General features: G+C 47.0%; 1 protein-coding gene across 4 annotated transcripts; it reads right to left on the minus strand.

Annotated features, from left to right (window-relative positions):
• Positions 1-2332: 2332 nt before the first annotated feature.
• LOC102946798 (C-type lectin domain family 2 member L) lies at positions 2333-22201 on the minus strand. Of its 4 annotated transcripts, none has more exons than XR_006289279.1 (6): positions 21793-22194; positions 17863-17937; positions 14431-14591; positions 5328-5431; positions 3980-5024; positions 2333-2703 (listed from the first exon to the last, which is right to left on the minus strand). XR_006289279.1 is itself a non-coding variant. In XM_037879818.2 (6 exons), exons 1-5 carry the CDS (start codon positions 22181-22183, stop codon positions 4907-4909), a joined length of 849 nt encoding a protein of 282 aa, XP_037735746.1. In that variant the 5' UTR covers positions 22184-22201; the 3' UTR covers positions 2333-4459; positions 4884-4906. The 4 variants fall into 4 exon arrangements, 2 of the variants coding, with proteins under 2 accessions (XP_037735746.1, XP_043397923.1); XM_037879818.2 differs by having other exon boundaries at positions 2333-4459; positions 4884-5024; positions 21793-22201; XM_043541988.1 differs by having other exon boundaries at positions 2333-4459; positions 4866-5024; positions 21793-22197.
• Positions 22202-25003: the final 2802 nt, after the last annotated feature.

Genomic DNA, 25003 nt, shown 5'->3' on the forward strand with positions numbered 1-25003 from the left:
AAGGGAAGAGGGGTGACTCACTGGAGAGTCCAACAGATCCTTTGTTGCTGCCTAGGCCAGTGTCCTTTGTTCCTGTGAGGTTGGGCTGGGTTTGTCGCATACATGCCCTGATGAGGTGTGAACTGCTCCTCTGTTCCTGGAGTTTTGCCTGTGCTTGTTTTAAGCCATGAGGACATTTTCAGCCCCATAACTATATACATGAAATTACAACCTATAACATTACTATAACAATGCTCAGTGCATCATGAGCCTTCCGAAGACACCTGACATGACAAGCTTTGCATTGGATACCACACAATCATCTTATAAGGATGAACATGGGAGTGCAGGGTATTCCTGCGAGGTACAGAACATCACAGGGTCACCAAATGAAATTAATAGGCAGCAGGTTTAAAACAAACAAAAGGAAGTATTTCTTCACACAATGCACAGTCAACCTGTGGAACTCTTTGCCAGAGGATGTTGTGAAGGCCAAGACTATAACAGGGTTCAGAAAAGGACTTGATAAATTCATGGAGGATAGGTCCATCAATGGCTATTAGCCGGGTTGGGCAGTGATGGTGTCCCTAGCCTCTGTTTGCCAGAAGCTGGGAATGGATCACTTGATTACCACCTGTTCTGTTCATTCCCTCTGGGGCACCTGGCATTGGCCACTGTCAGAAGACAGGATACTGGACAAGATGGACCTTTGGTCTGACCCAGTATGGCCATTCTTATGTTCTTAATCCCAGGCCTACTGGTCCTATGGAGCATACAGCAGTTAGTTGGTCTGGACTCATAGAATTAAGCTTGTCAGAACTGATTAGCCATCTACACTGGAGTATGCCCAGCTCAGGCTGCAAGCTTTGGTGACTTTGCACTCTTATGAAAAGGTCACATTAAGTTTTGAGCCCCAGGCTACTGTAATGTTTTTATAATTTGTTTTTTAAAAATAAGAGCCTGAAGTTAGGTTACATCCGTATTTAGGCACTTGTCTGATTTTCGAGTGTGTTAAAACATGGGAGCTAGTCAGTGCTTAGTCCATTGGCATCAGATGCAGCTGTTTACAATATCTTTGCATCACCACTGTACGCTTCCATAAACACTGCCATGTAGTAATCCATACCCCGCAAGAAAGCATGAATAGGATCAGAATAATTGCACGAGATATTTGTGTTAATTCTCAATTTCTCAGTCAGTTATGATTAAACAAATAAAGAGAGCAAGAGACAAGACACAGACAGACAAAAAAATATATACAAAGACATTATATAGCTGAGTTTTACATACACTACTTGTTGGTAAATATTAATCTTTTTAGTCCTCTTTCTTGTATATTAAATTCATTTTCATATTAACTATTACCCCAGAATCTTTTATATTAGCAAAGACAGTCTTTGAATTCTAAGTCCCAGAGTATTGATTCTTAGCCTGTGAGTGACTTGTGCTCAGGAATTTCCCGTATTGGGCTGTATCTCATTATTGCTGGTGTCTTCAAGCTTGTGGGAATCTGAATGTCTAAGGAAAAGACCCCTCAAACTAATATGTGTCTACAAAAGTATGTTACAAATAAGACTGGGTGATTGATAAGGGATGCCTATGCTCTAATTATGTTCTGTGATTAATAAGAGGTACTTGTTAGAGCAGATGTTTTTTGTAATGACTGAAATTAAGGACCCATTAAAAGATGTTTAACTCATTAAGAACTGTCAGTTGTCACAGATGTTATTAATTATGACCACATTAGAACTCTTTTAGCTTATCTATTGTGTAGTACAGGAGGTGGTAAAATATGTCTTCTTTCCTGTATTAATCTGTTTGATAATCTTTTATTAAAATAATTCCATTTGAATCTGTTATTTGATAATCTCAAATCATTATTAAATTCAAATATGCTGAACTTCTATACACAGGTTTTCTATGCATGTATCTCTGAAATTTACATATTTTTTCCCAGACCATTATAAAAAGTGATCTAGGGTCTTTGATTAGATTTTTATGATAATTATTATTTCTGATAAGATGGTCAACTGAACTATATTCACCATACAGTTTGGAAAACAAGGTATTTTAAAAACATGTATGGATCAGATTTTCAAAAGCACTCGGGTGCCTAAAGATGCAGATAAACACCTAGTGGGATTTTCAAAAGCACCTAAGAAGGTTAAGATGGGACTGAGTCAGAATTAGGCACCCAACCTATTCATGTGTTTTCTAAAATCCCACTAGGCGCCTACCTGCATCTTTAGGTGCCTAAAGGACTTTGAAATTTGGCCCCATGTCCAATTCTTTCCCAGGATGAGCAAACACTGTAGATACATAAAACAGAAGCCAAATGCCACCCTTTCTTTGCTACTTCTATACATTTTTGTCCCTCCCTGTTCTGAAAGATGCTTCACATTCTGAATTAAAAATAATGAATACATTGAGAAAAGTGTACATGATCAAGTTTAAAAAATAGTTATTGGTAAAAGGGTTGTGTTAAAAATATACAAACTTCAAGTATCCAACTGTTTAAAAGTGTCTAATACTGCCAGGTACCTTCAGTGGAACATGAGGATCCTAAACACCATACTACATCTATTCTCACATGGCCTTAATATGCAATTTGGGTTTCTAGGCAGGTTAGAGTTGTAGACTTTGCAGATTTAGAATTGATTTTCCAGCTTGTCAGAGGAGCGTGATCCTAGCTTCCGAAGTGTGTCTGGCAAATAACCCAGAAATCTAAAGCTGAACAAACAATTAGTAAAAATTATAACAATAGATTCAAGATATGGCACTGGAACTCACCCCTGGCTACACAGATTGATAACGGCAGATACCTGAGATAACAGGTTTTCAACCTGGGAGCTGTGACCCTTGTCAGGTCACAAACAAGTTTCAGGAAGTTGCAACCACCGTTCCCTTCTTTATAGCTAGATAGAAGGAGGATCTTGAAAATTGTTTCTGTTTTCACATAGGATCACTGTATAGAAGAAGTTTAGAACCATTGCCTTAAAACAGCCATGATATAGCACTTAAGTTATAATTGGCTTTCTAGAGCATTTTATGTTAAGGAAGGCCCAGCAAGTGGGAGCTGAATTCTGCAACAAAACTCTTGTGTCTGTGGTAAATTGGAAATCCTGCTATAGATTCAAGTACATTTATAAAACAAACACACACACACACACACCCAAATCTCTGAAATGGACTGAATTGAAGTGGGTAACATGAACTTGAAATCTAGTCAATTAAAAAAAAAAAAAGTAAAAGTTTTTCTCCCTGTTGCTGTTGGAAAAATCCACACAAATTGCTGGGAAAAGAGTGAACATTAATTTACATAAAATGCTGTTCACAAAACAAAAGTTATTTTTCCCCTTAATCCCTTGTCAGTGTTAGAAATTAAGAAAAAAATCCAGACAGACTTTTTTCTGTTAACAACAAAATGAGGGTTTCAAGGGGTGAGTGATGTAGTTGAAGCACGGGGAGGAGGTAGCAGGAGCATTTGGGAAGAGCAGGGAAAGGTTATAAAGTCATATAACCAAGGAGCCAAAGGTTCTAGTAGGGTAAATGGTGAGGAAAGGGCAGAATTCCTAAGAAAAAATTAAAGATTACCAAAATTCCTAGTATGTAACTGTTGCCTAGCTTCTTAGAAATAATATCACTGACAAAGAGGCAAATGGCGTGAGATAAAAACTAAAAAAGTGACATGGACAATGGCTAAAAACAAAACAACAGGCAAGACAGAGAAGAGAAAATACAAATGGCAGGGAAAGGCTCATCCTGAGACTCTCTCTCCCCCCACATTGTGGGTTTTTTTGTTTGTTTTTTTTTTAAACAATGTAATCTTTTTATGTGTCTGTAAATTACCTAAGTGTTAGACCTGTAATAGAGGTCTCCCTACGAGATGGGGAGCAAGCAGATACCAGACACAGTGTTGGTATATAATACTCTAAATGCTCTTCACTGATTACAAAACAAACCTTACTCACTCCACATTCACACCCCAAACATACTATACCGGAGTCCAAAAGTCAGAATGCTCCCAATGGCCAGTCGAGGTTCCTTCCATCAGGATAAGATCATAAGATGCGGGGAGCTGGTGAAAATCACATCTATATCCACATGGTTCTCTGGATCAATAAACGACTCCGATTTGCAAAAAAAAAATAGGCACCCATTCATAGTCCATTCTGTTGCGTCATCGGTCCTTTGCCTTTGTTTATTAGGCCTTCTACCCACACAACTCCAAAGAGACAATCCTGGGTGGGCTGCCATGATCCAAGACATGCCATTTCCTCCAATTCTTATACAATTTTATATCAGTCCAGCTGGTGTTATTTCCTTTTCTGATGATTTTCAGTATTTTTCCTCGGAGCATAAGATTGTTTTTGCACAAAGAGTTCTAATAGTCCTTGACCTTAAGTTCTTGCTTCAGTTGCTAACTTGCAACGCACGCATTCATGTCAAGCACGCGTCAGTCGTACCAGGGCTCAATGACCTATAACGTATTACATGGACATATGAATCACAATGTGTATGTACACACACACACACCAACAAAAGTACACTCTTGGGTGCTGACTCTTCAGGACAATGTCTTCACTGAGTTTGTACAGCATCTGGCATAATCCAGATCTTGACTTTGAACACTATCACAATACATATGTACGTATATATACACACGTACAAATAAATAAGTGCAGATGTCTACAGGAGCTGGATTTTACTTGTGATGGCACATCAGCTACAGGCATACCCCAATGCACCTTGCAACAGGCCTCCAATCACAGCACTTTAGATCTTATGTTCAGGAGAGCTCTATCTACTACATTTCTCTAAAAACTCTTGTTAGAATTTAGAAGTTGTAATAAACTCCACTGGAAAAAATCAGATTATGTTTGTACTTTGCACTATTAACGAACCCTTCACTGGAGATGAATACTATTCATTTGGACTCTTTGACACAGATCCAGCGTCTTGAAGATGTGCAATCTACAGTAACAATTTTGTCACTGTTTAGGAAAGAACACTTCAGCTTCGCATCTTCATTTTCCAATTGGATGCTAGGGAGAAGAAAAAAAATAAATGGGAATGAATCACTTCTGTTCTGAAGATAAAATGTTTGCGAAAAGCCAGGATCACCGATCATTTCTACAGCTCCAGATTTATGCAACTAAAGACAGAAGCAATCAGCAAACAACCTATTTGTTGTTGTTGCAGAAGTTAAGTGTCTTGAGGAATTACAAATAAATTACATACAATGTCTCTCAACTCTGCTTTGACAGCAACTCATTTTCTTTCTGGTTTCAGTCAGACATATGCCAATACCCCCCACCAAGTTTCTAGTCACAGCTGAAAAAACATACACATCATTAGTAAATGGAGATCCATCATCCCACTGCCATTCTGCTGCTTCCTTTCTTAGCCCAATCCAGTAGTAATGGTTCTGTCTCAAGCGTTCGATGTTCTCCTGTAATTGAGAATAGCAGAATTTTTTTTTCCTTCGTGGCCCATCCTAAATTGAACCTCCCCTCTTATGCAATTTGCTCTACACAGGACAGGAATAGAAGCTTTCACTATTGATTTGAATTTAAAAAAAAATTTACCCATTACCACCAAAACAATTATTCCTTTGGGTAAAAGGGACCTCAGGCCTCAATACATGAATATATTTAAGAAAACTAGATTCCAGGCAGTTGACAAAAAGACGTGCATGAACATTTACAAAGCAGGAGTCAACCAATACCAACTTAAGTCTCTGCATTTCCCTGCATAAGCTGCTAATAAACTTACTATTTTTACTGGGTATCGGGGTTGGGGGGGGGTCAACTAAGGCAGCAAAAAAACCCACTGGATGCTATTCAATCATTCAAGAAGCCACTGTCAACATGAACATTTTTTCTTCGAGTGATTGCTCGTATTGATTCCAATTAGGTGTGCACACGCCGCATGCACAGCCGTCGGAAATTCTCTCCCCTAGCAGCATCCATTGGGTTAGCTGCGGAGCCCCCTTGAGTGGCACTTCCATAGTGCTCAATATATGACCCTGCTGACCTAGCACCCCCTCAGTTCTGTGACGGTTGTTGGAACTGTGGCATCTTGCTTAGCAAGTTCTCCATGTTTTCCCTAGCTTGTTTCATAGTGGTTTTGTTAGTACACTTCTACCCGATGTAACGCAGTCCTCGGGAGACAAAAAAAGGTCACCGCCTTATAGGTGAGACCGCGTTATATCGAACTTGCTTTGCCCCCCCGCGTTCCTTGTTCCCTGACCGCCCACTCCAGAGACCCCCATCCCTAATCACCCCCAAGACCCCAACCCCTACCCAACCCCCCTGCTCACAGTCCCCTGACTGCTCTGACCCCTATACACACCTCCCACCCCCTGGCAGCGGTGGGAAGTGGAGACCAACCCGCTCCACTCCGCCACCTCCCAGCCGCGGCGGGAAGTTGGGGAAAGGAGCCCCCCCCCACCCCCCCACTCACCTGCGGCGGGAAGCAGAGCGCCATGGCTGGGAGCTGGCGGAGTGAAGCGGGCTGGGGCCAGGCTGCTCCGCTTCCCACTGCCGGTGAGTGCAGGGAGGTTGGGGAAAGGATGCCCTCAGCACTCACCGGCGGCGGGAAGTGGAGCAATGCAGCCCCAGCCCGCTCTGCTTTCCTTGCCCCGGCCCCAGCAGTGTCGCTAAGGGGGGGTGTTGGGGAAAGGTCCCGCACTCACCTGCGGCAGGAAGCAGAGCGGGCTGGGGCTGGGCTGCTTCCGCCGCTGCCGGTGGGTGTGGGGGGATCCCTTCCCCCAAGCCCCCTTCCGCGAGCGACACGGCTGGGGCCGGGGCGAGGGAAGTGGAGCGGGCTGCTCCCGGCCCCCCGCTAATCCCCCCGGCCACTCTGGGACTGCGGGGCCCCCAAAAGTGCCCCCCAACAGCTCCTGTCTCCCAGACCCTGGAAGCGCGGGAGCCCCTGACTGCCCCCGAGACCCTCTGCCCCTTATCCAACTCCTTGGCCCCGGCCCAGCACCCTTAACACGCTGCCCAGAGCAGCGTGTCGGAGTTTTACCACGTTGTATGCGAACCTGTGTTATAGCAGGTCGCGTTGTATCGAGGTAGAGGTGTAGTAGTTCTTGTTTTCTTACTTATATAGTTAGTGGCAGTTGGGTTGCGGGGCTGGGGGTTACCCTCCACCCGATTGCTTTTCCTTGAGAGGGCTCTCATGCCCAAGTCCCCGGACTTCAAGCCCTGCAAGTCCTGCTCCAAGCCCATGCCAACAGGCGACCCCCATGACTCTTGTCTGAAGCGTCTGGGGGAGGCTCACGAAGCCAAAAAGTGCAGGATCTGCAAAGGGTTTTGTCCTAGGACCAAAAAGGAGTGGGACTTTCGCCTTAAGCACCTCCCAGCCTCCTTTGGTGTGGCAGGATCCAGCACCAAGTTCTTTGGTGCGCAGCGCCCCGGCAGCAGTAGCGGAAGCAGCACCATGGGTGGACTCTGGCCGAGACCCGCGGCACTGCTGTTCCCAGCACCAAAGCCGGTGGCATCTACCTGGCACCGCTCCCACTCCCCGGCACTGAAGCAGCACTGGAAGCAGGAGAAAAGTGGCTCTCCGTCCCAGAGACCCATCCCTCTGGAGCTGGACGCTGTGGTGCGTCCCAGAGAGGAGCGCCCAGGGGCAGTCTGTGGCCACGGCATTATCGACTTCGGCCCCACAGGGGAGCCGTAGAGTCTGGTGCCCTTGGACTCCCCAACCCAGAGCATTGTGGATGTCCAGCAGCCGTCCACCCCGGACACCTTTGCGGCTGCGAGGGACCTCATTGCCATGACGGCACCAGGGTCTCCTCTGCTCCATGCCAAGCCTCCAGTGCCTCAGTATATGGCACCGTCTTGAGGCAAGCCAGCATTGATCCGACGGTCAGCACCGTTGGTCGAGCCTCAGCACCACTCAAGATCTCGGCACTGCTAGGAGTCCCTGCAGCGCTCCACACGCCAGCTGCGTCAATGCTACCGGTCATGGTGCCGCTCCGCACACCGGTCGCCTTTGCGGAACAGGTCCCAGTACCGGTCCCGGCACAGCTCCCAGTCCTGGCACAGCTCCCCAGCCTTGCAGCGCTGCCCTGGTTCTCACGGTCCCAATCCTGTTCCTCGGGGTTGGAGAAAGCGTCTCAGTACTCAGAGCAGGACCGGCGCCGGTTGGACCGTGGGTACCCTGATGTGGGAGCAGGGCCATAGCAGGGGCCAACTCAGTGGCCATTCTGGACTCCGTGGGCATACCACCAGACCCAGCTTCCCAGTCGCCTGCCTCTGAACAGAGGGTGCCGGAAGCCTCAACCATTCGGCCCATCTCTAGGGGTGCAGAGGAGGCATCATGCCTCCTTCCCCCCTTGGAACCACTTCCAACTCCGGTTCCTGAGCCGGAGGTGGTCAGCGACGAAAGGCACTGAGCTCCCAAAGAGCAGGAAGATTGGGATGACCCTCTCCTCCCCCTGGGCCTCTTTGTCCTCCTCCCCTGAAGAGGCTGTAGCAGGCACCTCTGTCTCTGGGCCACCCCTCATAGACAGCTGCGCCCACCAGGACCTTCTGCGCAGGGTGGTGCGCAATATGGGCCTGCAGGCCGAGGAGGTGGTAGAATTGGAGGATCTGCTGGTAGACATTTTGGCCCCGGAAGGTCCGCCCTGCCCCCCATCAAAACCATTCAGGCCAATGCCAAAACCATCTGGCAGACCCCGGCCTCCATCCCCGCTACGGCCAAGGAGGTCAAACACAAGTACTTCATGCCCTTGAAGAGGTATGATTATCTCTTTACGCACCTGCAGTCCTGCTTCCTGGTGGTTACAGCCATGAATGAGAAAGAGAGGCAGGGTCAGCAGGCCCCAGCGCCCAAGTCGAAAGAGGCCAAGCGGCTGGACTTGTTTGGCCGCAAGCTGTACTCCACGTGAGGGGCTCCAGCTCAGGATTGCCAACCAGCAGGCATGCCTGAGCCGTTATAACTTCAACTCCTGGAACTCAATGCTCAAGTTCAAGGAGCTTGTGCCACTTGAGTCCAGGGAGGAGTTTGGGGCCCTTGTTGATGAATGCAAAACGGTGGCACAGATCTCTTTGCAGTCCTCACTGGATGCTGTGGACTCAGCAGCGCATACTTTGTCCTCTGGAGTTGCCATGAGGTGCACTTCTTGGTTGCAAGCCTCGGGCCTGCTGCCTGAGGTTCAGCAGACTCTGCAGGACCTGCCCTTCGACGGGGTGGGCTTGTTGGCAGAACAGACTGATTCTAGACTGCATACCTTAAAGGACTTGAAGGCAACTATGAAGTCCGTCGGTATGCACGCCCTGGCAACACAACAGAAGGACTTCAAGCCCCAGCAGCCGCAACAGCTCTCCTACCCTCCTTGGCCAAAGCAGGACTTTTACAGGCATAGGAGACGGAATAGCAGAAGGAAGCCTTTCAACCCCCGTCTGGACAAGGCCAGGGCCCGACCAAACCATTGTCGGGTTCCAAGCAGGCCTTTTGAAGGGACGCTCAAGGATGGCATACCGGACTTACCCCCGGATCCTTCCCCACCATTTTTGAATAGTCTATCCCACTTCCACCGTGCGTGGTCCCAAATAACTTTGGAGCAATGGATCCTTCACACGGTGGAAGCGGGATACTCTCTTCAATTCTGCTCCTACTCACCTTCCCATCCCCCTTCAGGGACCCCTCTCACGAGCAACTCCTTATTCAGGATGGTCAGGCACTCCTCGCCATGGGAGCGGTAGGGGAGGTTCCATGGGAGCTAAGGGGCCAGGGGTTCTACTCCCAATATTTCCTAATTGCCAAGGCCAAAGGGGGCCTCAGGCCCATCCTGGACCTGCACGGGCTCAACAAATTCATGATAAATTTGAAGTTCCGCATGGTCTCCCTAGGCACTATTATCCCCTCCCTGGCTCCTCAAATGCCGCCCTCGACATGAAGGATGTGTACTTCCACATATCAATTCATCCGGCGCACAGGTGCTTCCTGGTCAACCGTGAACATTACCAGTTTACGGTCCTTCAATTTGGCCTTTCAACAGCCCCCCCCTCCCCCCAGGGTGTTCACCAAGTGCATGTCGGTCGTGGCTTCCTTCCTCCTTCAACAGCAGGTGCAAGCGTATCCCTACCTCGACGACTGGCTATTTCGGGGCCGCACCAGAGCACAGGTGCAGTCCCAACTCTGCCTGGTCAGGTGTAAGTTCAAATGGCTGGGTCTCCTCCTCAACGTGGAAAAGTCGACCCTGGAACCGACCCAGAGGATAGAATTCATTGGGGCGGTGCTGAACGCAGTTCAGGCATGAGCCCTCCTACCAGAGTCCCGTTTCCCAGCTATCGCGGGCATCATTCAAGGCCTTCAGCAAAACCCAGCCTCGACAGCAAGAGGGTGAATGAGTCTCCTCGGCCACATGGCTTCTTGCATGTACGTGACCCGGCATGCCAGGCTCCGGCTCAGGGCGTTGCAGGCATGGCTCACCTTGGCCTACCGTCCGGGGCACAACAGCTTGAATTCAGTGGTCACTGTGCCGGGACAGGTGTTCACCTCCCTTCGCTGGTAGCTCAACCCCTGAGCGGTGTGCGATGGAGTCCCCTTCCACAGCCCCCAGCCTTCCTTGTCCCTGGTTACGGATGCGTCAGCTATGGGGTGGGGAGCACATCTGGGGAACCTTCAGACTCAGGGCCTATGGTCACAGACTGAGCTCTTCCTCCATATCAACGTCAGGGAGCTAATGGCGGTGCACCTTGCTTGCTAAGCCTTCCAGGCCCAACTGCATGGTCACTGCGTGGCGGTTCTAACGGACAACATCATGGCCATGTTTTACATCACCAAGCAAGGGTGCGGCGTTCGTCCCCCCACTGCCAGGAAGCCATCTAACTATGGGAGTTCTGCATAGCCCACTCCATTCACTTGGTAGCGTCCTTTCTTCCTGGGATCCAGAACACGCTGGTGGACCGCCTCAGCAGATCCTTCCACTTGCACGAATGGTCTCTCCGACCGGATGTTGTACACCCCATCTTCCAAAGATGGAGGTTTCCCCAGTCAACCTGTTTGCCACCCGATGCAACAGGAAGTGTCCAGCATTCCGCTCCTTCCAGGGTTGCAGCCCAGGCTCCCTCATGGATGCATTCCTGCTACCCTGGACAGGTCGCCTGCTCTGCGCCTTTCCTCCGTTCCCTCTCGTGCACAAAGTCCTGCTGAAAATCCGCAGGGAGAGGGCAAAGGTGATTCTGATAGCTCCAGCATGGCCTCGCCAGCACTGGTACACCATGCTGCTGGAGCTGTCTGTGGACATACTGGTCATGTTGCCTCTCCTTCCCAATCTACTCACTGAGGACCATGCTTGCCTATGTCTTCCTGACCTGCGGTCCCTCCACCTCACAGCTTGGACACTGCGTGGCTGAACCTCATGGAGCTTCTGTGTTTGGACCAAGTAAAGCAGGTCCTGCTAGGCAGCAGGAAGCCCTCTACTAGAGCCATCATATATTTTGTGTTGGTGTGACCAGTGCTGCACACCCTCACCGGTACTCCTCATTTTAGAGTACTGCCTGCACCTGAAACGGCAAAGCCTGGCAGTGTCGTCTGTAAGGGTTCACCTCGCTGCCATCTCGGCCTTCCACCTGGGCACATCTGGCCACTCTGTCTTCGCCTACCCTATGGTTGGTCGCTTTCTCAAAGGCTTGGACTATCTATACCCTCAGATCTGTCAGCCTATCCCTGCGTGGGATCTTAACCTGGCCCTTTCAAGGCGCATGGGGCCCCTGTTCAAACCACTGGCCATGTGCTCCCTCCTGTATCTTTCTTGGTCTCCATTATGTCCGCGAGCCATGTCTCCAAGCTGAAGGCCCTCACCTCAGCACCGCCTTACACGGTCTCCACAGGGATAAGGTGCAACTCAGACCGCACCCAGCCTTCCTCCCCAAGGTGGTGTCGAACTTTCACACCAGCCAGGACATTTTCCTACCCGTCTTTTCCCCAAAACCTCATGCTCGTCCCCGGGAACAGCAGCTCCATTCCCCTGATGTCCGCAGAGCCCTAGCTTTCTACACAGAGTGCACTAAGCCGTTCAGAAAATTGACCCAGCTATTCATAGCAGTGGCGGACCGGATGAAAGGCCTCCCGGTCTCCTCTCAAGGAATATCCTCCTGGATCATGTCCTGCATCCGCACTTGCTATGAGCTGGCTGAGGTGCTGACCCCAGCTCTTACCGCACACTCCGCTAGGGCCGAGACCTCGTCAGTGGCGTTCCTGGCCGAAATACCGATCCAAGAACTCTGCAGGGCAGCAACTTGGTCCTTGGTGCATACCTTCACCTCGCACTACGCCATTGTCCAGCACGCCAGGGACGACACGGCTTTCGGTAGAGTGGTACTACAATCAGCATTCCTTAACCCCTACCCCACCGCTTAGGTAAGGCTTGGGAGTCATCTAATTGGAATCGATATGAGCAATCGCTCGAAGAAGAAAAAACTGTTACTCACCTCTTGTAACTGTTGTTCTTCAAGATGTGTTGCTCATATCCATTCCAAACATGCCCCCCCTTCCCCTCTGTTGGAGTAGCCGGCAAGAAGGAACTGAGGGGGTGTCAGGTCGTCAGGGTCATATATTGAGCGCCATGGAGGCGCCACTCCAGGGGGCTCCACAGCTGACCCAACGGATGCTGCTAGGTGAAAAAAACTTTGACGGCCGTGCACGCAGCGCGCACACACCTAATTGGAATGGCTATGAGCAACACATCTCGAACAGTTAAAAAAGGTGACTAACTGTTTTTCCCCACTCATTGCTATGGATCCCTGGGGGAACGACACTCCCTCACAAATCCTACTCTAGGTTCATGAGTAAGGCTAAGATTTAGTCATGGGTATTTTTAGTAAAAGTCATGGACAGGTCACGGACAGTAAACAAAAATTAATGGCCTGTAACCTGTCCATGACTTTTACTATAAATACCCATGACTACTGTAGCTGCTCTGGAGGGCACTGACCACCAGCCACCCACTGCTCCGAGGCCCCTGGGGCCACTGTTCAGGCAGTCCCTGAGGCCAGCCGCTGCTCGGGGCCAGCAGCTCAGGGGTCAGCCCCACCGGTCACTGTGGAAGCCATGGAGGTCCTGGAAATTCATGGAATCTGTGACCTCCGTGAAAGACTCGCAGCCTTATTCAGGAGTATTGATTATTGGCATTATGACTTGAGTAAGTGGTATTTCAAACGAAGTAGTCTACTTATTAAAAAAGACAGGGGATTAATTTCTTCCTGTTCCTAAGATTGTGTCCACGGAGATTTCTATTGAAATCCATTTTCTTCCTCCTTACTCTTTTCAGTATTTTATAGGGCTTGTAGATAAAAACGTAGGGATAAATGCAGTCTTGGAAGGCCGCCATTGTCTCCACAGATGGAACTAAAAAGATCTATTTTGAAGGGGAAGACTTGCACAACATAGAACTAACTTCCACCGTAATTCACAAAAAAAAAAAAATCGTCATTTCCATCAACAGCAGAGGCTAATGAGATTGTTTCCACATAGTCACCACTTTATTCTAAAAGTCCTCAGAAAGCCCCAGCTCCACGGCTCTTACTACCATTCTTTCCTGCACATCTCCACAAATTTCTCTTACCCTATTCAACTGCCATTATTCCTAAATTTGCATCCCATTGCCCATACTTAGCTCGTCTGCACTATAAACTTTGATTGTCATTTTATTACCCATGCATGGGAAGGAGATAGCCACTGGGCTTTTCCATGTAAGGATTATTTAAGAACAGTTTTTCAGCAGGCACTCACCCTTTAAATAACAGAGTTTCTTGGTTGACTGATCCCAAAAACACTATTAGGTCATTTACTGCATCTCCAAAGGGCCAGTGAAGGACTATTCCCTGTAGTTCATTTTCTAGTGTTCTGTCAGCTCTAGTTTTGAGGTTCTGAAGCAATGGGGTTGCCATCATTTCCCTGGGGGAGAAACTACTTCATATCCTATTATACCCCATACCCAAACATTCAGTCTCCACTTTCTTATGTTCATGCCATTACTATTGGCTCCACTCTGAGCCCCAATTATCCCAAAAGACATAAGTCATTGATTTCAACTGGAATTATTCATATCCTGCAGTGGAAGAATAGGGCCCCAGCTTAGCATGTTTTCTCCTCTGAATATTTGTTCCACTATTTTACAAGTGACTGTGAAGATAAGTGGTCCATCCCAAATACCTATTAATCCTCTCTCTCACCTGCCACCACACTGACCTTCTGTTTTGATTTTCTGGAACATTCCCCACCTGCTCTATTTCTAGAGGATGATAATGCAATATTTTACTTTTAGACTGTGGGTGCAGCATTGTCTTGTCTATAATTCTCCCACAGACATTTATATTGTTGTACAAATAATCAATATAGGAAACCTCCAGAACGGACTTCATTAGGTACATAAGATAAGTCAGTAGTGGGATGTTTGTTAAAACAGGTAAAATAGTTTCACATTCTCACCAGTTGCAGTTTCTCTTTTATCACAGGAAGTGTTGCACCATGTGAGGCACAGTACTCCTTACTGGCATCCCAGCTCTTTGTGTCAGTGGAAAAATAATAACAGTTCCCTCCAAAACATATCCAGTCTTCTGGACACTGCCTGACCTGTGGAGAGAAGGTTCCTGGGAGACATAAGGCAAACAGCATAGTCACATTCTAAGACATGTTATTTTCTCCTCAGCCATATTACAGGCTGCTGAGATAGAGCAGAACACCTGAATATCACTAAACCTCAGTCTGAATATCATTGAAATTCCAGCTGAAGTTCTAGAGTGCCAGTTGTCCTGGACAAACTAAATTTGAATAAGTACCTAGTGCAACCACCCTACCTGTGTCTTGCAATTTCAAAAGGGCACAATGTTCTTCACTAGGGGCTCTGCTACCCCAGTGATAAGCTGTGGTATGAAAGCCATAAAAAGATAGACCCACTTTCTGTCCCAAATTTTCTGCAATGTTGCTGTGTATTGTTAAACAGCTGCCACATAGCACTTACAGTGATAGCTGCATTTCACTGGTGGGAGAAATGATTCCTCTCTCTATAGGCTGTAAAGCACTAGTGTGTGATAGCTTCAAAAATCCAAATAAGAGCTTGTCTTCACAAGGAGTTATTCCAAAATAGCTGTTCCTGATTAACTCCATGTGTGGATGTTCTTATGCCAGAATAAGAGTGCCTGATTTTTCAGAATACTTAGCTTTTTTTTTTTTTTTTTTTATAAATAGTGCTTTATATGTTCAAAGCACTATACAGCGATTAATTAATCCTCACAACCCTAGGCAGGTGGGCGAATATTATCTCCATTTTGTAGATGGGGAAATTGAGACAGAAGAGCAAGTCATTTTCCCAAAGACCAGAAGACAGCAAGTCAGTGGCATAGTGCTCCCTCTTCTCCTTCTGAAGCTAGTAGCAGTGCTGCTCTCTGCAGGCAGTTGAAGTGACCGTCATTCCCTCTGTGCTGCACACAAGATGCAGAAAGAACAAAATGCTGCATTTGGCAATCTGGAGTTGCAGTTAAGTCTTGACTTGTCTCCTCACAGACTAAAGGAGAAGGAAAGCAGCTTTTGGTTTTCCTCTGAACACATCTGGAGTAGAGGAGGAGGACGGAGCATGGAGTGAGGAAGACAGGACAGGAACGGAGGAAAAAAGGACAGGAAAAACTGGTTAAAGGTGACACGCAAAGAAAAGGGTGGGGAAGTTGTCTTTAGTTTCTTATGACATATAAAAACCCAGAAAAAAAAACAAACATTTTTTAAAGTTATTCCTCTGGCAACTTATCTTATGCATAGAGCTCACAGTGTTTTTCCGAGAAGGCAAGAGCTGAAGTTTTCATTTAAAAAAACAAGCAGAACAAACCCCTTCATTTAAAAATAATCTCATAGTCCTTCTCTATAAATCATAATGCAGCAGGGAATAAAGTGCCCATACCCGTTATTTTTCTTTTGCAGTTTACCTCTAAAGCTAGAAGGAAAAAAAAAAAGTGAAGAAGCAGAGTGGAGAGTAAAGCATAATGTGAGAGACAGAAAGAAAGTAGATAATGAAAGGGAAAGAAAAGAAACAGAGAGATACAAAAGAAAGCATCAGATGGGACAGAAAAGTGAATACACTGAAGAAAATGAAGCAAGAGACAGGAACCAAATTCCAATCTCACTCATACCCATGTACTCCCACTGCAATTCCCAGTTGCTTTCATGTAGCATACAGCTTTGGTTACCAGCTCCAATAATTTGACACAGCTGCTACCAAAATCAGTTCAGAATTGAGAACTAGGAAGAAAAGGGATGATATTAATGAATTGTGTGATTTAAAGGCTTGTATCTACAGTGATGGCACACAACATTTGTTTCCGGCTTTCCATTGGCATATGCTGTTTATATAGTACAGTGATGTAGCTCTCTGCTACTCAGTTGGAGAATATAGTATTGTGCAGGGAGAGCTTAACCACACCAAAGCATAACGCTAGTTGATGTGCAATTGAATCAGACAATGAGAACAACAAGGGCTATGAGACCAACCAGCACAGAGCGGCTGCCAGTCCTTTCAAATATCTCATCACCTAATTCAGGCATTATATTGCAGCAAAAAACCTCTGACACCACAATTGCCACTTTTCAAAGATATGTGCAAGGCACCTCGCCACAACTCATCAGCAGAAGACTAATCTTGTACTACATTACCAACCATCTCCACAACAGATGCGATCGCACTGTGGTGAGCAGAATGGGAACAAGTTGCTCCCTTTGTAAGAAACTCCTTCTACATCACTCATGCAGATCAGAGACTGCCTGGCTTTGAGCTGCCATGCTATCTCTGGGGCAAGCTCAACCAGTTCAGATGCAGGGTGAAGCGCAGGAAATGACCACACCTCGGGACTCAGGAACAGCCATCTGTGTAGCTGACGTGCACCTGGAGACACCATACGTCTACTGAATGGCTGCTCATCTTCTGCTGGTCTACCAGGAGACCTTTTCATACTCCATGCTGCTGACCCTGAAGCTATCGAATGGCTAAAATGTGTGTCATATCTACCTAGCTCTATTGACTTTTTTATTTATACATTTCTGTTTTATTTCTCTGCTTTATATTTTGAACCTTTTCCCATCTTTATTGTACCACTTGTACATTTGCTAATAATGGGCACTACCCTAAAATACATAGCAGAACTCTCTAGTCCTGCTGGTTTTCTAAGGTATCAGACCTCAGAACTGTGACTTGATTGTTTTCTAGGCATTGATTCAGGATTTTATATCAGTTACCAGTCCTTGTAACTTTGTAGTTTTCAATCCTTTCTGGTTAGCTGCACACAGAACACTATAAAACAGTTTGAGGGGACAAAACAACTACTGAATCCAATTAAGCTGATGAGGGGAATTTCAGAGAAAGAAAATATAGTAATTCAAGTTGGAACTAGAATGCTTTAAGTATTTTGGATCATGAACTGATAAACCAATTTGAATTCTGCTGCTGTTTAGAAAGGAGTATACAAAAGAAAAGAAAATGCCAAATTTGAACTCTCCTGAGAGTGAACACACAATACAAATTAACAGGGAGCTGCTACAGTAAGAATTTAGCGGTCTCAAAAATCAACACTGTTTAGTGAATGGAGTATGGGGTGGAACAAACTAAGGTTGGGAAGCTTAAATAAAATGGAAATACCGATACTTAACCTGAGGTAGGTGTTCAGGTTTTAAATGTGTATCCGATAACCATGAAGTATCATGCAAGTGCTATATATTACTTAATGTACCATCAGGAGTTTTGGCCAGGGATGCAAAGGAGAATCTAAGCCTTCTTCATATTGTGGGCATTTGCATTAGTTTCACTCTCACAGTTCTAGAAACAAGCCAGAAGATGAAAATGTCCAAGGAGATGTTCTCCCCTTATTCTAAAGCCCTTACCTGTCAGAAGCAACACCAAAATAACCACAGTCTGTACACCAGCTATTACTTTCCAGAGGATGTTGGAGTACTGACCTGAAATCAGAAGAGTCAGCACCAAGTCTTATTATTCTGAATATAATGCTTATGAATGCCTTGCCTTTTTACATTACTTTCCATTGGAGGTTCTCAAAGCACTTAAGGAATTAAAATGACTACATCTACTTTAAACAGTGACATTATTGTCTGAACATTGTAACAAGTAATCCCAATGATGATGATAAGTGAAAAATTAAAGAAAAATTTAGTTACTTCTATTTTTCAATATATTTAATTTATGTGATAGCACTCTTCATTGTCAGTCAGTCTCTGTGTTACTTTCAGACAGCAAGAGAAAAGAAAACATTTTAAAAACAGAAAACTATAACGGTAAAGTTAGATACAGTATCATGGGGACTCAAGATTAAGTGTGGGACCAGAAACTACTTTTAAAGTCTCCCTTTTTTTTTTTTTTTTGAAACTGACTAAGTTTCAGGTTGGCAGTATCTCTGTAAGGCCTACAACATCCTTGTGAAGCAAATATGGGTAAACAGAGGTATGGAGATTTAAATATATGGGAGGTGCCTCGCGACAACACATCAGCAGAAGACCAATCTGCACTATGTTACCAACCATCTGCATGGCAGATGATACACGCTGCAATGTGCAGAATGGGAACAAGCTGCTCCCTCTGTAAGAAACTTCTTCCGTATCACTCATCCAGATCAGAGACTGCTTGGCTTTGAGTTGCCATGCTATTGCATTGTAGCTAGATCAAAGCTAGCTTGTGTAAGAAGTGCTGCAATCACATCTCCTGATTGCAGTGTAGACATAGCCTTGACATACCCATAGTCACTTTCCCAAGATCACTATCATGAGGTCAGGCCTACACTACAAGGTTTTGTCAGCCTAGCTAGCAGGTCAGGGGTGTGAATCTTCCTCCCCAGCAGACACAACTATACCAGCAAAACCCCCATCATAGACCCAGCTGTGTTGACAGAAGCGAGCTAACATCATGCACGGAGGTGCCACTATGGTAGTGACAAAAAAATCTTCTTTTGGCATATCCTGCATCTACACTAGCAGCTCTGCCAGTCTATACCAGAACAGTTATATTGGCAAAGCATTTGCAGTATAGACAAGGCCTCACAGTCAGTGTCAGAGCCAGGTACAGAACATGGGCCTTGTAAGAATAAATAAAGACTGAAGCACTAAACCATTCTTTTTGTTGTTTAAAAAGGGACACCATTAGTTGAAATCTAGTCATTTCAAAAAGTTAAAAAGCAGATTCAGCTATTACAGGGGTTCTCAAACTGGGGGTCGTGAGGTTATTATGTGGGGGACGTGAGCTGTCAGCCTCCACCCCCAAACCTTGTTTCGCCTGCAGCATTTTTAACTGTTAAATATAAAAAATGTGTTTTTAATATATAAGGGGGTGGTCACACTCAAAGGCTTGCTGTGTGAAAGGGGTCACCAATACAAAAGTTTGAGAACCACTGAGCTATTAGTTACTAGTTGTCCAAGTTCCATGCTTGCATGGAACAATTTACAGGACTGGAGTTTCATACATCTCTGAATTATTTTGTCTATTACTAGAATTGAGAGATTAGAAGAAAAAACCCTATTTTTTCAGATTTTTTGTGCATTTGCAATAACTCTGTACATATCTCCTTTGACAGTCTGTTTCTCCCTTGCTGATGGGACCACACACACACAGTAACCCCTCAATTAAAGTCATCCCAGTTAATGTTGTTTCGTTGCTGATCAGTTAGGGAACATGCTCATTTAAAGTTGCGCAATGCTCCCTTAAAACATTGTTTGGCAGCTGCCAGCTTTGTCCACTGCTTGAAGAAAGAGCAGCCCGTTGGAGCTAGCTGGTGGGGGCTTGAAACCAGGGTGGACTGGCAGCCCCCCACTCCCCTAATTTCCCTGTGCAGCAGCTGCCCAGCAGGCTATCAATTGCTGGCAGTTCAGTTGTCTCTCCCACCACTGCCATGTGCTGCTCCTGCCCTCTTCCTTGGAGCTGCTCTCCAGAGCCTCCTGCTTGCTGTGCAAGGGAGGGGGGAAGAGGGGGATTAATGTCAGGACGTCCCCCTCCCCCCTACTTCTGCCCCCTGCTTACTCCTTCTCCATATAGAGCAGGATGGGGACAGGACAGGGGGAGCTTGGTGGCGGCAGCTGCTGTCTCAACTTCCTGATCGTTTTAAAGGCAAGGTACTTAGAATGGTGTCAGAATACTTAAAGGGGCAATGCGTCTCTCTCTCACACAGACAGGGTGTGTGTCTCTGTCTGCCATGCTGTATCCCCTCCCTCCATTCGTGCCCCCTTGTAGAGTGTGAGGCTACATTAACAACGTTTTAACCCTTGAGGGCTCAGCCGAGTGCTAGTTCATCATTTAGCAGTAAGACATTCCCTGGGAAATATCCTACCCTCTAACTTAACTACCTTATCCAAGCTTCACAACCATCATTGCTGTGTACAGTATTAAATTGTTTAAAACTTATACTGTGTGTGTGATATATATAATATAGTTTTTTGTCTGGTGAAAAAAATTTCCCTGGAACCTAACCCTCCCATTTACATTAATTCTTATGGGGAAATTGGATTTGCTTAACTTCGTTTTGCTTAAAGTCATATTTTTCAGGAACATAACTACAATGTTAAGCGAGGAGTTACTGTGTATGTATGTGTATATATATATATATACACACACACATACATACACACACACACATATATACACACATTCCACTGTAAACCAGAGTGCAAACTCAGATTTGAACCCAAACCTCCCTACCATCTATACACACACCTGTCTGACTCACCTCAGCAAGCACTCAGGACCTGAGTCCTAGGACTTGACCAGGGGGTGATTTGTAGCCCAAGTCCCACTATGACTTGGGTTCAGGCCCTGTCATTTTGCAGTGGGGATACAGGTCAAGCTATGGACCTGAGTCAGAAGGTCTGTGTGGGTACATCTACACAGCAAAAAATAAAATAAAAAAAAAAAATCCATGGCAGCAAGGCTAAGAGCCTGGGTCAACTGACTGGGGCTTGTCCTGTGGGGCTAAAAATAGCAGTGTAGACATTTGGGCTCAGGCTGAAACCCAGCAAGTGGGGAGGGTCTGGGAGCCAAGAATCTAGCCCCACAGTGTGAGCTGAGCAAGCCTGAGTCAGTTGACTGGAGCTCTAAGAGTAGCTGCTGAGGGGTGGGGGTGGCGTTGCTGTGTAGCTGTACCCATAGTGCAGTAGGCTCCAAGCCAGGAGCAGAAAAACCCCTTGTTTGAAGTAGAAAAGATTTAAAGGCATTTCAAGGGGCAGCTCCTCCTAGAAATAGATTTTTTTAAAGCTACTGAACTCCCAGCCATTTAACCTGGGACCAGGGCCGGCTCTAGGCACCAGCAAAACAAGCAGGTGCTTGGGGCGGCACATTTCTAGGGGCGGCATCCCGGTGCTGGCTATGCTGCCCCTAGAAATGTGCCCCGCCGCCGCAACTGGCCTCCGCCTGCTCCCCTGAGCACCCGGCCACCACCCCGCTTCTCCTCCCTCTCTCCCCGGTTTGCCCCTTTGGCGTGGCAAGCCTGGGAGGGGGGGAGGAGAAGTTGAGGAGCCCCCGGAAGCCATGGGGAAAGAATGCAGCACGCCTGGGGGAGGAGGCGGTGGGGCTAGGGATTGGGGAAGGAGCGGCGGCGGGGGGGCGAAAAAAAATAGGGGCATCCAAAAATTGTTTTGCTTGGGGCAGCAAAAATCCTGGAGCTGGCCCTGCCTGGGACGGTCCTCGAGGGGGACCCTGTAGGGATCCCCCTGCCCTCCCCAGGCGGGACACCCGCCCACAAGCCCGCCAGCACCAGGAGCGGGACGGCTGGAAAGTGACCCCACGGAGCTGCCCTGCTGCCTTCCGTCTCCTCTCACCACAACGGCGCTTCAGCGGCAGGCGCTGGGGGCTCGGAGTCTGTCCTTGCCCGTCGCTGCCCCGGGGGAGCCGCCCGCCGCCGTCGCCGAGCGGGGAGCAGCTGCCGCACGCAGGCGGCTCGGCCTTCGCCAGGAGGCTGCAGCCGGAGGTTTCTGCGCGTCCCTCCGCATCCAAGGCGGTGGCTGCGGAGCTACTGGGGCCGGAATCGCACTCGGCTCCGGAGAGCGAGAACTTTCCCACCACAGCCTCGGGCGAGTCCTGCCGGCGCTGCGGACGCCAGCGGATGCTGGAGTCATAACCGGAGTCCAAACCGGAGTCCGGGCCCGGCCTTTCCGCTGTCTTCTGTCCTTGCACAGGCGTCCGCAGCTCCAGCTCCGGAACGGCCTCCATCAGCACGGCCGCCTGCTCGCGAAAGGGAAAAATAAAAATTGAAATTTGGCGCGGGCGCCGCGGCCGGGAAACTCCCCCTCGTGGCCATGTGCCGCTTGTGGTTTACAGAGCAGGCTCACTAACCCCAGCGGGAGCCGCCGCCCTTCTCCCTGCCCTTGTTAGCCCTAAGAGTCTGCGGACTGCTTTTTACAGGGCTTGCAAAGGGGGCAAATCGGAGGGGGGCGGCAGGGACTGAACAGGGGGCGGAAATTGACTGGTTGGGGGGGCTCAAGTAGCTGGAAGTAGGGTTAGGATAGTGGCTGCAGGCAAAATCAGGAAGGGGGGGGGGGGAAGAAGACGGAGTTAAACCCTGGGGTGAGGTGCTGCCAGAGGGTAAAACCCCAGCACAAGGAGGGGCAGAGGGGGTAACAGCTCCCCTCCTGGAGTGAGACACCAGTGTTTGTTAAAAAAAAAAAATAGGTGTGTGGAGCAGACGGGCTTTTTTGCAGGGTCACACAAACTGAACATGCTCAGAAACATCTGCTGAAGCCACTCTTCACCCTGCCCTTGTTAGCCATAAGATTCTGCTGACTGCTTTTTACAGGGCTTGCAAAGGGGGCAAATCAGAGGCGGGGGGTGGCCAAGGTCTGAGCAGGTGGTGAAAATTGACTGGTGTGTGGGGGGGTGTCAAGCAGCTGGAAGCAGGGTTAGAATAGGGACTGAAGGCAAAATAAGGGGTGAGGGCGGAAAGGAGATGGAGTTAAGCCCCAGGGTGAGGCGCTGCCAGGGGATGTCAGAGGGCAAAACCCCAGCAGAGGGGGTAACAGTTACCCCAGTGGACTGAGACACCAATGTTTGGCAAAAAATAGGGTAGGGGGAGCAGAGGGGCTTTTTTAGTTGCCCTCCCACAGACAGTACCTCTCAACATGGGCTTCCTAGGGCTGGGTTCTTAAAGGCACAGGCCTAGTCTAGTCTGAATGCCTAGTCACTGCAGCTCCTCTTTGATGTAACCTACTGAGGTGCTGCAGCAGAAGACTTAACTCAGTGAAACTGGGCCTTCCCTATACCCCCCCTTGACCCCCCAGTGATCAACTAGTTACAACAGTGTCGCCAATTTTGTCATTGGTTGGAAATTTGAATTGAAATTGAAACATTAATACACACTTTAAAAGCCTATACAACATATGATAAAATACTTGTACCTGAAAAAGTATAATAGGTTTGAAAAGTATGAAGAAAGACTAGCTTCCTCACATAGCTGTTGTTTTTTCTGACAATGTTGGCTCATTGGTTTCGGCAAATTGGCCAACCTTATCATTTAAAATTATGATTTGTAAGCAAGGTCTGAATGAACTCTCCCTTGACAGCTAATGATGAGCCAGGGTGGGGGGAAGGCTTCAGGACCAGATTGTATTTCCATGGACTCACCTATCTTTCCTAGGTATCCAGCAGGAAGAGTTGTGTTGCCCACATGATCAATTTTGGCTGGTGTTGGGAATTTCTGTACTAAACATTTTTATTATATTATAATTAATTTTTACATAAGAATATAAGAATGGCCATATTGGATCAGACCAATGGTCCATCTAGCCCAGTATTCTGACTTCCAACCATGGTCAGTGCCACATGCTTCAAAAGGAATTAACAGAACAGGGCAATTATTGAGTGATCCATCCCCTGTCGTCTACTCCCAGCTTTGGGCAAACAGATGCTCTCAGAGCATGGTGTTCCATCCCTGCCCATCCTGGCTAATAGACATTGATGGACATACCCTCCATGAACTTATCTAGTTCTTTTTTTAATCCTTCTTTAGTTTTGGCCTTCACAACAGCCCCTGGCAAAAAGTTCCACAGGTTGACTCTATGTTGTGTGAAAAAGTACTTCCTTTTGTTTGTTTTAAACCTGCTGCCTATTAATGTCATTGGGTGACCCCTAATTCTTGTGTTATGTGAGGGAGCTTTTCACTTTCTCCACACCAGTCAAGATTTTATATCCCCCACATAGTAGTCTCTTGTCCAAGCCGGAAAGTCCCCCAGTCTTTTTAATCTTTCCTCATATGGAAGCTCTTCCATACGCCTAATCATTTTAATTGCCCTTCTCTGTACCTTTTCCAACTCCACTATTTTTTTTTTTGAGATGAGGCAATTAGGACTGCACAGTATTCAAGATGTGAGCATACCATGGATTTATATAGTAAAAGTGGAGGAGCTTGGTTTGCCAGACTGATCAGCAAATCCAGTGCTGACAAACTATGTGAAAAGGCTGCAAAACACTAGTCCTCTGGACTGCATCCACATGCAGAAAGCCTTATAAGCCAGGTTTCAGAGTAGCAGCCGTGTCATTGTCAAAGCCAATTTTAGAAGTACTTAATGAGGCTGTTAAGAATGCTGGAGACACAACAGTTTATGTGAACAAACATGGCTGACACATCATACTTTCTCTTTAAGCAAGAGATACCACACTCTACAAACTGGAGGACAATGTTAAGTGCATTGTCATTTGTTAATCCAGAGGTTGGACACTGTTTCCGACCAAGACCAGCAAATGCTCACTATCTTTCTACAAGAAACTCAACTGACTGGTTAGAAGCATGCAGTGCCACAGTGACTCAGCAGTTGAAAAAGTGAAGAATTTCTCACTGCATTCAGAAAATGTGCATACATGGCTGATGAATGCACTGATGCAAATGGGTGTCAAGTATTAAGTCACTGCCTATGTTATCTTGATATAAGTGGTAGGTCAGTAGATGAATTTCTAGATGTTCAGGTTATAGAAGACACATCGGCTGCATCTCTAAAACCCACATCTTAGAAGAGTTAAATGCTTGTCAATTGAACGCCA

The sequence above is a fragment of the Chelonia mydas genome, chromosome 1, assembly GCF_015237465.2.
Source record: "Chelonia mydas isolate rCheMyd1 chromosome 1, rCheMyd1.pri.v2, whole genome shotgun sequence".
NCBI lineage: Eukaryota > Metazoa > Chordata > Testudines > Cheloniidae > Chelonia > Chelonia mydas.

Coding starts and splice junctions, on each gene's coding strand:
- LOC102946798 (XM_037879818.2), bottom strand. CDS start 22,183: ATGGAGGCCGTTCCGGAGCTGGAGCTGCGGACGCCTGTGCAAGGACAG. Junction 5,432..14,430: donor TAAAAGAGAAACTGCAACTG/GTGAGAATGTGA, acceptor TCTCAATTACAG/GAGAACATCGAACGCTTGAG. Junction 5,025..5,327: donor TCTCCATTTACTAATGATGT/GTATGTTTTTTC, acceptor TCTTCTCCCTAG/CATCCAATTGGAAAATGAAG.